At 47.7% G+C, this 11,474-nt stretch overlaps 2 protein-coding genes across 4 annotated transcripts; one reads left to right on the forward strand and one right to left on the reverse strand.

Moving 5' to 3' along the window:
- Positions 1-1,553: 1,553 nt before the first annotated feature.
- On the forward strand, positions 1,554-5,348 carry LOC125515329 (Transducin/WD40 repeat-like superfamily protein). Its single transcript, XM_048680783.2, has 3 exons — positions 1,554-3,653; positions 3,756-4,378; positions 4,653-5,348. Exons 1-3 carry the CDS (start codon positions 1,632-1,634, stop codon positions 5,185-5,187), a joined length of 3,180 nt encoding a protein of 1,059 aa, XP_048536740.2. The 5' UTR covers positions 1,554-1,631; the 3' UTR covers positions 5,188-5,348.
- Positions 5,349-5,404: 56 nt separating this feature from the next.
- Positions 5,405-10,747, reverse strand: LOC125515330 (phosphate transporter PHO1-2). 3 transcript variants are annotated; one of them, XM_048680784.2, is made up of 15 exons: positions 10,225-10,723; positions 10,087-10,140; positions 9,720-9,999; positions 9,117-9,486; positions 8,920-8,968; positions 8,003-8,077; positions 7,777-7,906; positions 7,566-7,686; positions 7,183-7,426; positions 6,974-7,078; positions 6,839-6,883; positions 6,600-6,752; positions 6,233-6,511; positions 6,009-6,145; positions 5,405-5,921 (listed from the first exon to the last, which is right to left on the reverse strand). In XM_048680784.2, the coding sequence occupies exons 1-15, from the start codon at positions 10,492-10,494 to the stop codon at positions 5,834-5,836; spliced, it is 2,400 nt and encodes a 799-aa protein (XP_048536741.2). In that variant the 5' UTR covers positions 10,495-10,723; the 3' UTR covers positions 5,405-5,833. The 3 variants fall into 3 exon arrangements, with proteins under 3 accessions (XP_048536741.2, XP_087385100.1, XP_087385099.1); XM_087528974.1 differs by having other exon boundaries at positions 6,009-6,511; positions 10,225-10,736; XM_087528973.1 differs by having other exon boundaries at positions 6,009-6,511; positions 7,566-7,906; positions 10,225-10,747.
- Between the last annotated feature and the right edge of the window lie 727 nt (positions 10,748-11,474).

Below are 11,474 nucleotides of genomic sequence, written 5' to 3' on the forward strand. Positions count from 1 at the left end.
CCAACGGGAGAAGTCCTCTTCGGAGGATTCTGATTTCATTAAGCATTTTTTCTGACTTTTTTTTTCAACAGTACATGCATGGTTTTAGGCTTGACAGCTCCTCTTTATATAGACATATTTTATACTAAAAATTTATACTTGTCATACTACCGTGTGAAGGATTATAATTTTTTATTACTTATTTGGATTACTTAACAACATAACAAAGTTAAGTATTAGTTGTATTATTTATTATATATTTATAATGTATATCATTGAAAAGAATAATTACACATTGCGTTGAATTCATTTTTTCTAACTAAAATTATTTTTAATTAGTTTTTGATACTTGTGTAGATTATATATTTTATACATATATATGTTAGATATTTGTGAAATATATGATTTAACAAATACCGTAGCAGTGGTTGTAATATATGATTAGAAAATCATACTTGTAGAAAATTCTAGAGTACAAATTTAACCATATGTGAGAGATTGCTTTAGATATACTTATTTTTTTAGCATACATATATACAAATTTAACCATATACTATTTGCTAAACAATATGGTTTAACAAATGTATCTATATACTCTTTTTAAATAGAAAAAATGGGTGTGCATCTGTACAGGTTGAATAGATCTACATATATACTATTTTTAAACAGAAAAAATGGGTATACATCTGTCAAGGGATGGACATCGATCTCCTTTTGAAGCAAGCAGTCATAGACGATGAGTGGGTGAATGGTAGGGGTGGACTAGGTCAGAGGAGGCCGGGGGCGCCCGGGTGTTGCGGCGAGCAGTGACACAAGGGAGAGTTTGCAATTATTCCTCTATCCCGAATTTCAGACGGAGGGAGTGTTTTTTAAGAAAGCTTATTCTTCCACCCTTCTTCATTATTGTTTTGTTTTTCGTATTTCTTTGTTTTATGGTTTTTCAATTTCTGAATTTAGTGATTTGTTGTTTACACTCGTTTTCAGATTAAGCACCATACCATTCTTCTGATGTACACGAATACTTCTTTGAGTCAAGTTTTTTTTTTGAAATACACAAACATCTATTTTGAAACACGTGGACATTTCTTTTGGTAGCCATGAATATTTTTATCGAAAATAAATTGGTATTTCCAAATCAATAAAAAAAATGTTTACATATGATACAACTTCCATTTGCAACTCTGCAAATCACATTTCACCAATCACGTAAACATATTATTTAATATATATAGATATAGATGAAAAAACCCTCCGAAAGTATTTGAACAAAATCCAAAAGTAGATTAAACATTTTCTGGCCTATTAAGATTTATTTGCATATATTGTTACTTAAATGATTTCTAACATTTAAAAAAATGTAAGACACATGTATACTCTCTTCAAAATTTCTTAAGAAAATAACAAAACATATTGCCAGGGGCCACGCCGATTGAGGAGCTCCCGGCGTGCCTCTTCCACGGTGGGCCCACCCCGCGGCCGAGCCCGCTGGAGTGGGCCCCACCCCGCAGCCACACGGCGCGCCCACAGCATTTCGAAATTTGAAACGCGCCTCCCCTCTCCTAAAATCCCAAACCAAATCCGCCATTCCCAAATCAAACCCCCGTCCCTCCCCTCTTCCCCCAGAGATCCACAAACCCTAGCCCCTCCCGAGCATGGCCGCCCGCCTCAAGGACCGCGGCGGCGGCGGCGGCAGCGGCGTGAAGGCGGGCTCCACCGCCGCCCCGCGCGCGCTCACGCCCAGGCCGTTCCCACTCTCCTCCTCCTCCTCCGCCCCGCGCCGCACCCCCGGCACCGCCGCCGCCGCGGCCGCCGCGGGCAAGGAGAACTCCGCGTCGAAGCTCTCCAAGCAGCAGCCCACCTCCGCGGTGCGGTGGTCCACCTCCTCGATCCCGCGGGCCAGCAGGATCCCGGGGGGCTCCGTCGAGCCCTCCTCCAGGCTCGTCTCCACGCTCCGCGCCTCCGCCGCGCTGCCGGCGGGGAGGGCCTCCCTCGGGAAGGACGCGGAGCCGGGCCTGCGGCGGAGCGTCAGCGGCGGGATCAGGTCCGTCTCCACCGAGAGGGGGAGGAGGTCCGTGAGCGCGGCCGCCAGGACCTCAGATGCCGCCAGGGGAGGCACAGGCAGCGGCGCTGCCCGGGCTTCAGATGCTGCCGCTCATGAGATCGGCTCCAGGAGCCTAGGGTTCGATTCGAGGGGGCGGAGGGCGAAGGCGGCGGAAGAGATCAGCAGGAAAAGAGAGATCTTGGATGCCAAGGCCAAGCAGGCCGATGGCGTTGGCAGGAGCAGAGAGAGCCTTGATGCAAAGCCAAAGCTGGTCAGTGGGAAAAAAGTGAGCTTGGATGTGAATGCGGTGAAGCAATGTGATGTGTTCAGAGATAGCAGCGGAGCATTTGACTCCAATGTGAAGAAGCAGAGTGATGAGGGGAATGGGAAAAGACAGGGCATCTTCGATGCGAGGGCAAAGCTAGGCGATGAAATTAGTAGGAAGCAAGAGGAGGGGCATGACCTGAAAGTGGTGGATGAGATCAGTTCCAGGAATGTTGTTGCTGGTCTTGCTGGTTCAGGGGAGGTTTCTGCCAAAGCATTTTCCGCTACCCAGAGCGATTGTGATGGAGGTAGCAGTGCTGTTATTCCTGTGTTTACCGTGCACGTGGTAGACTCGGATGATGTTTGTTCGGGAGTGAGAGAGCATCAAAAGAAGCCCGAGGAGTGTAATAAGCAGGGAGAGAAGGGGAAATTGGCTGACAAGATTAGAGTTTTTGAGAAAGCAGCAACAAGTGGCGAGGGAAAATCGGTGAAAGCTTTGTGCAGTGTGAACAAGTACCCAAGCAAGCTGCATGAGAAGCTGGCTGCGCTGGAAGGGAGGGTTCAGAAGATTGCCACAGATATCAAGAAGACCAAGGAGATGCTGGACGATAACAACCCGGATGAGCCAAAACAGATATTGTCAAATATCCAGAAAGAAATCAATGCAATTGAGCAGGCAATTTCTCATGTCAAAGTCGATAATAAGAGTCAGTTAGGTACTGAAGATAACAGTGACTGTGAGATCTCTCATGCTAAGAAGGGTGCAAGTGAGAAATCTGCTGCTGTGAAGCCACGTGACCTGAAGAATGCTGGAAAAGGAATGAATACTGATGAACTGGAGGCAAGGTTTTTCCCACATCATAAACTATCGAGGGATCGTAAGACTTCTGCTACCCAACAGGAGTCGTGCGTGGCTCTGATAAAAGGCTGTAATGGAAAAATGGAACCTGGTACCCTTGAGCCCCGTGATGACGAGAACAGTATAGCCATGGAATTTCTGGCTTCTTTAGATGGCGAAGAGAGTGACTTCTTCAAGGATCGCAGAGCTAAGAACTTGGAAAAGCACATGATTTGTGAAGCAGCAGATGCTAGTGGCAAGACGTCTAGCCAAGGTAGCTCAAAGATTCCAGATGGTTCAACTAATGAAGTCGAAATGGAATTGTGTGGTGAGAACCTAGAAGAGTTTGATGAGCAGGAAAACAAGTCATCAATGGCGATACAGGAGGAAACCGAGGAGTCTTCCATTGATCAATTATCAGGGATAGGAAATAAGTCTGCAACAGGTGGATGGTTTGTTTCAGAGGGGGAAGCTGTTCTTCTTGCTCATGGAGATGGCACCTGCTCTTATTATGATATTGCAAACCATGAGGTACTTGATTATTTACTTAAAATATTCTTTTTATTTCCATAGTTTTGTGCACAGATAATATTTTCTTTCAAGTGCTGATTCAATTGAACTTTTCTGATACAGTTCAAGTCTGAATATAAACCTCCCAGTCTGGTGTCACATAATACTTGGGGTGATTGCTGGTTGATTCGTGCCCCAGGTGTAGATGGATGCTCCGGTAGATATGTGGTCGCAGCATCAGCTGGTAATGCATTGGAACCTGGGTTTTGCAGCTGGGATTACTACAACAGAGAAGTACAAGCATTTCATGTCGAGGAGGAGGCATCTCATGCTCCTGTACCATCAGCCAGGACAGTTCTTGGGCCTCTTCCTAATATAGGTTCATCAAGATCTAGCTCTGCTATTTCAACCATAGAACGTCCACAATGGTGGTACAGACCATGCGGACCTCTCCTCCTTTCTACTGCTAGCAAGCAAAAGATGGTCACAGCTTATGACATCCGTGATGGCGATGTAGTGATGAAATGGGAAACAAGCAGCCCAGTACTTGGAATGGAGTACTCCAGCCCACTACAATGGCGTAGCAGGGGGAAGGTCGTTATTGCTGGGACCGAATCAATTGGGTTGTGGGATGTGAATTCGCTTAACCCGCAACCCTTATTATCTGTTGCTTCTGCTGGTAAAAGAGTTTACTGCCTTCATGTGAACAACACGGATGCTGAGGTGGGCGGAGGAGTTCGTCAAAGGTAACTTAAAACAATCTTGCCTTAACTGCATTTCACTGTTCTGTTATTATTGCCATTTGAGATCCTGCCTAGATTAAGTTGACTTGTTCTGGTGAAGCTAGATGTTTTTTTGGTTACTATGGGCGTATGATATATGCATTTGATACTTGTCCTGTTCACTGATAAAGCTGAAGCTTAGAAAGGGTATAAGTATCTGAAAACAGATGTAGGCAATTCTGCTCTATGTGATCTGGCTCAGCCTCATCATTAACCTGTATGTGGCTGTCTTTTGCAGAGTTAGTTCATCCGAGGTTGAGGGAAATGATGGTGTTTTCACTACGCAAGAAAGTGTTAATGTATTTGACTTCCGTGTACCTTCTGGCATCGGTCTTAAAATGGCAAGAAACGGTGGAACGGCAAACTCAGTGTTCTCACGTGGAGACTCAGTATTTATTGGTAGCACAGAAGGCAGGCTGCAAATAAAAGGGGGGCCGAAATCACGAATCCAGCAGTATTCACTGAAAAAGGGGAGGCTTGTTGCAACCTATGAATTACCAGAGTTCAATGCCCACTTCCATCACTCTTCAATAACCCAAGTGTGGGGCAATTCCAATGTTGTCTTGGCTTCATGCGGTATGGGCTTGTTTGCTTTTGATGCCTTCAATGAAGAAGGCGTCCAACAAACCTACAGCTTTGACCGTGGAAACACCATTGGAGCAAGAGAGGTTATTGGCTCTGATGATTTGTACTGCCCTACATTTGATTACTCATCATCAAGGGTTCTTCTGGTCTCGAAAGACCGTCCAGCCCATTGGAGGTACTTGCCATAGTTGTCTGTTTATTGTGTGCATCATGTGACATGTAAAATATGTACTGTCCGTATGCTTTGATTGTGTAGTCATTTGTCGTGATAAGCATCTTGCTTTCGCTGTATTATCGGATAATACTGGGCTTTTACTGAGTTAATTTATGCCTATTGTATCTTGTTTCATTTGTTATTTTGTGTTCTTCCCCAACACTGGATTGTTACATGTGTGTACCAAACCATTGTTCAAAATCAGTTGTTGCGTTGTTCATATTAACACGTGCAATATTATCTTGGCATCAATCCCTAGACACACACACACACACACACACAAACATACAGCTTAATCATCAGCAAAGCTAAAATCTTTGCTGATCTATGCACATCAATCTTCAATGGGCAATGAGGATCCTACCCCCTCTTTCTTGACCTGAATGCCTCAGCTAGCAGTGCCCTGGCGAACTTGATACAATGCACCATCTGAGCTTATTCCATCTTAAGATCAGCAACATTGTGATCTTGTGGATATGCTCTCTGAAGGCTTTATTACCACCTCGACACCAAATCTAGCAGCAAGCATTACTAGGGTCAGCTCAACCATTCCTGGAACTCTGAACCTAAATTCCCTTGGTATTGGGAGCACGCTGTTACACTCTTCTCTCGTCTTATCATCAATCCGTTTCGAGTTCACGAAATGGTAATGGGACAGTCTTCACTGCTCTGAACTTGCCAACATTGTTCAAGTGTTCGTTCTCCAGCCTGCAATCCAGTCAACCATATACCCGAGTTATAACCAAAACATTAAACCGAAGATATTGATTCTAGCTGTACACTAGTTTCAAATACCTGTAGAAATTCCAGTGTCCTCGTCGGATTATCTCCAAGGAAGCAAGGGAGAAATCCAGCAGGCGAGTCTCGTTCTTATTAATACGGATCTTCATCACACTTTGAGCCCATGCTAGCCGAAGCACTAGATTTAGCATCTGCATAGTGAAAGAATTAGTGATAATAAATCTGGTCATTTTCTGCATTGATGCTGTACTATAAATCAGTTGGACAAAGTAAAATACCATGGAAATGTAGTAGGTGAACTTGTTCTTCAGGATGAGATCATCCCTGAGCCATAGGTTCTTAGATTTGGGAGTGAAAAAGCCCCAATCCTTGACAAAGTCCCAGTAGAGCTGGTAAACGGTGGCGCCTGAGGACGAGATGAGGACCATCCACATCCAGAATGGCGTCGGTGTGACATTGTACTTGAATCTGACGGCAGCCGCCACCATCGCCGACACGTACTTCCCAGCATTGGCCAGCTGATTAATGTCATGTTCTTCTATGTACCTTCTTAAACACTTCAAGGAAAAAAATGGCCACAAAGTTCAGTTTGAAACTGATTTTGACAACTTGAGATCTTACTGTTGTTGGTATGTCGATTCATACCTGCATAGCTCTCCAATAGTAAGGGAGAAAAGAGATGACATAGGCCAGGTGTTTGTACTGCTGGCTGGTAGTACAAGTCTCATATGGGTTAGCCCTAAAGCTTCCTGCCATGAAGTAGCACGCTGCAAACTCCATGTGCCTTAACAACGGGATCTGGAACATGTACAAGTTTAGCTTGTAAGAACTTGCATTTTGAGGCTCCTCGGTTGTAGTATAATCGTGCAATTATTAATTATTACCTGACTAGTTAATTGGTCAGCCATGAAGAAATCGGCCATCAGAACCTGGATCACAAAGGCAAGATAGGCTTATCATCAACTATATGTTCATAGCTGTTTGGCGGATTGAAACAATATTTAGATGTCTCCCCTTACCTTGTAGAATGGTGAGAACATGATGTTGCGCATGATGCGCATGAAGCAGTAACGTGTCGAGCGGTAGAACACATTGAACGGGCAGAGTAAAAGTCCGGCTGACAGCTGAAACAGGTAAATGCAGAATTTTGAGAATTGACTTCAGTTGCAACATAGCCCAAGTTCGAAAGTCATCTTCTGGTTCAACATATGTAGTTTGTGTTTCTTACCACTATGAGCCCCCCGGGCACGGCGTTGGCATAGGATGCGCCGGCATTCCTGAGGAAGAGGTTGATGACCAAGGCGGCGACGACGGTGCACATGATGGAGGCGGACATGAGGAAGGCGTCCCGGTGCGTGAGGGCGGTGTTGGGGGCGAAGTCGAAGATGAAATTCTGGTTTATCCGGGTGCTCTTCCACATGAAGAGGTTGCACCCGTAGAGGAAGCAGTGCAGGCTGATGAGTGCGAACATGCTGCACAAGAGCAAAGGCACAATCTACTGTCAGGCCAAGGTAAAACTGCATCCCTAACAATCTAAGATATCGACTAAAATGAAATCATGCCAAGAACAGAGCTCTTATCTATGATCAGAACCTTGGCCTGAGAGGTTACCTGAAGACATGGTAGACTACCTCCATGTAGGCCGTGTTTCCAGTTGAGGCGAAAATGCCGGAAACATGTGCCAGGATGGCGTATATGATGAACAAACTCACAAATGTGCCCGTGAACAACCCTGAAAATTTTAGAACCGCAGAGTTAGAATTCTGAATTTCTTCACCGTAGGTACATGGTAGAATTGCGGTATCTGAATCTAGGAGCCTACCTACGAGGAAGGTGATCATGTGGGTGTTCTTGGGCTGCTGCGGGTTGAGGTACTTCATCGCCACCATCCTGTCGTTGCCCGCGAAGTGCTTCAGGAAGAGTGCCTCCACCTCGTCCGACAGCTGAAGCACCTGCTCGAAATTTCATGGCATGTAAACACATCAATTCATTCTGTTCGTGTCTTATAGGTCTGAAACTCTTCTAAGAATCTTGTAAGATGATGATACCTTGTCGGACGTGCTGAACGATGACCTCTTCACCTTCTGCGAGAAAAGGTCCGTTGCTCGCTGCTGCTCCGACACCTGAGAGAGCATTTTGTGTCAGTTGCCGACTGCAAACTACAGATCAGTTTTGTTACAAGTTTTATTTTTCAGAGCTGGGCTAGTCTCTGTTGCTACTACTGCAGTACCATCGTTGCACATCACTCTAGTCTACATCTGCAGCTGCCCATTCATTACAACCACACAGATCACTAGCTGAGCCGTGCTATTTGATAATACTTCCTCTGTCCCAGAATATAAGAATGTTTTTGACACTATGCTGGTGTTAGAAACGTTCTTATATTTTGAGACGGAGGGAGTAGTTGACAGTATGCTTTTTCTGGATAAAGAGCTGATGCTACTATATGATAGCAAGTATATACTCCCATAAAAGAAGTATTGAGAATACTCTCCTCTCTTTTTTCTGGATAAAGAGCTGGTGCTACTAGTGGAGAATATACTCTCTTCTCTTTATTCTGTCTATTGTTTAGGACTCTGGACTGTTCCTGGCCATCCATTTTCCAAAGTATGCATATTCTGTAAATCACTATTGCTAGCATCAGTTCAGCTATGCATGTCAGTTCTATTGCTAGCATTGTTTTTTTCAGAGCTAGGCTAGTGCAAATCGCAGTAGTATGTCAATTCAGTAAGTCACTAGGACGACCCTAAAAGATACTACAAAGTGGTCGCTCACTAGCCATGTCTTGATTATAGCTGATGAAGAGTATATTCTCCCCTAAAAGAAGTGTTAATCAAGTACTAGAACCTCCTTAATCATGTTGTTTAAAACACTCTACACTGTTCCCGTCCATCCATTTTGCAAAGTACGTGTGCATTTATATATGCTGCTAGTGGGCAGAGTATGTTAATTATGACGCACGTACCTTGACGAATTTCTTGAGAATCTTGGTGAAGGCCTTTACATTCAGAGAACTGCACCCATCCATCCATCATCCATGCAACAGAAAAAGCACAACAAATCCGTCAGAGATGTCACAATTCTCACGGCGAAAGCAAAGGCAATTTTAATCAACTGAATGAGTCGTGCATGGCGCATGGCGATGGCGGCCGGAGTGTGCACCTGAACTTCTTGAGCAGCTCGAGGCCGCGGTAGAGCGCCATGAAGGCGTCGCGGATGTTCTTCTCGGCGTGCTGCACCTTCTTGCGGTGGACGAAGGCGGCGGCGGGGTCGGCGCCGTCCTTGCGCAGCACGTTCACCAGCTCCTCCCACACCTTGAGCGCCGCCCGCCCCGGGTTGCTCGCCGGTATGTCGATGCGCACCGTCGACGGCAGCTGCAGCCTCCCGCCCCTGCCGCTGCCCTCCTTCTTGGCGTCCTTCTTCCCCGGCAGCCCCACGAAGCTGACGCCGTTGCGCTCCAGCGCCGCCATCACCTCGTCCGCCACCGCCGCGCCCTCCGTCATCTGCGCCTGCTGCAGCTCCACGCTCCCATCTGCACCGTGCCATGCGTGTCAGTGTCAGAGACTCCTCCTCCGATCGATCGATGGAGATGGTGCTCACGTGCCATATTGCCATGCACACGCGTAAAGGATGCATGATCGAGAGGCCGGTAGTGGGGTTCATGTGCTGGGACGTGACGCGGGTTGGTTGGGTGTCGTACGTCGACACCAACGGACGTGCGTGTGCGCGCACCGGTAGTATGGAGTATGGACTATGGGCACCTACCTGACATGGACTGCGGCGTGGCGAGGCCCGAGAGGAGGTAGCGGCCAGAGTTGCTGAGCGCCGGCGAGGGCGGCGCCACCGCCGGTACGGAGCGGCCGCGGCCAGAGCCCCGGGCGCGGCGGGTGGCCGGGTGGTCGGCCAGGATGCGCTTGACGTCGGCGAGGATGCGGAGCTGGTCGATGAGCGCCTCGCCGCGGCCGAGCAGCTCCGCCTCCTGCGCCGCGTAGAAGGTGCTCACCTTCTCCAGCTCCTCGTCCGCCTTCTCCAGAAACTCCCGCTCCTGCACACGTCAAACACGTCAGTTAGTACATGAACGATTCAGTTGCAGATGCATCCACGAAATGCATGCATGCATGCATCAGCTTACATGCTTGTCCGTGGATCGCACGAGCTCGCCGGAATCCCCGCTCTCCTCGTCATCCTGCATGCCAAAATGCACATCATCAGTACCCTGCACGCACGTAGCCAGATCAACTCGTATCGCCTGACGCGCGCAAGCACGCACCATGGAGGCCTGCACCCTGGGAGCGAACCGGGCGGCGAGGGCGCGGACGGGGTCGAGCACGGAGAAGCCAGCGCCATAGCCGGCGCTCTCGACGCCGGCGGCGAGGGCGGCAGTATCCGGCGAGGAGTCTCCTGCGCTGCTGCTGTCGTCGGCGTCGCGCCGTTCGACCTTGATCCTCTTGATGAGCTTCTTGAGGCCCCTGTAGTCGACGAAGGCGGGCTTCCACTCCGGGATGATGCTGGCATCGTACTCCCGCGAGAACTTCACCATGTCCTCCGCCTCCTATATACCACGTACTCCAGCACTCCACTATGATGAGGCCGATCGATGGTCGGGGGTTGAAGCGGGTTGCTTCTTGTCCGAGCCGATCGAGCTTACATGCGGAGGACAAGAGGAGGAGGGAGGCCGGAGGGGGACAGGGACAGGCAGGAGTGATGGCAGAAGCGACCGTGCTTATATAGACCGAGGGACACACACGATCGGAGAAGCTACGATGGAGGGATGGATACTCTTTCTCCGTCTCTCTTCCCACTAACGAATGTGTGGACAGTGCACACAATTAAGCACCAAATTGGGAGGCACTAGTGCTCGCGATGAGGGCTGCGATCCACCGCTAGTGCCGCGGAAAAGGAAGGAAGATGCTGAAAAAGCATTAGGCCGGACGAATTAAAAGGCGGAACTAATCGTAAAGCAGCGCCGAGAAAGTCGACGGAATCCGTAGTGGACAGACACAATGCAGTGCAAGATATATCATATATGTTTTGAGTATGTGTTGCCGCTGCTCGATCTGTAACTGGTTGCAATTTGCATGCGTCACTCAGGAAGAAAAGCAAAGGGAGGAAGGAAAGGGTGGCCAGGGGTGGAAGAAGAGGAAGAAGATGGGAGAATTAAAGGGGGCACGCACCTACGTTGCCCGCTTTAGTTTGTTCCTTCTGTTAATTTTCTTCTCGAGCTTAGCTTAGCTTGGTGCCCTGCCCCCATCTTTTGGGCGAAAAGACAGGGGAGCTAAGCAACACGCTTGCTTGAGCTACCCGCTCACGTAGACTGCCACTTATCCGGCCTGCCTGAAAACGGGAACAAACTGATTACAGCTAGCAAGCTAGATCACACGTTTATTACACCCATACGGTGTATATGATCGGCGCCAGCCCCGTGTCGTGTCGATATGGCTGTGTGCATCGCAATGATACAGAGTCGTGTCACTTCCATGTAACATGCATCGTTATTGTCAAGATTATCATCGCGGTTCA

Source organism: Triticum urartu, chromosome 6A (assembly GCF_056163025.1).
Source record: "Triticum urartu cultivar PI428250 chromosome 6A, HENAU_Tu73, whole genome shotgun sequence".
Classification (NCBI taxonomy): Eukaryota; Viridiplantae; Streptophyta; class Magnoliopsida; order Poales; family Poaceae; genus Triticum; species Triticum urartu.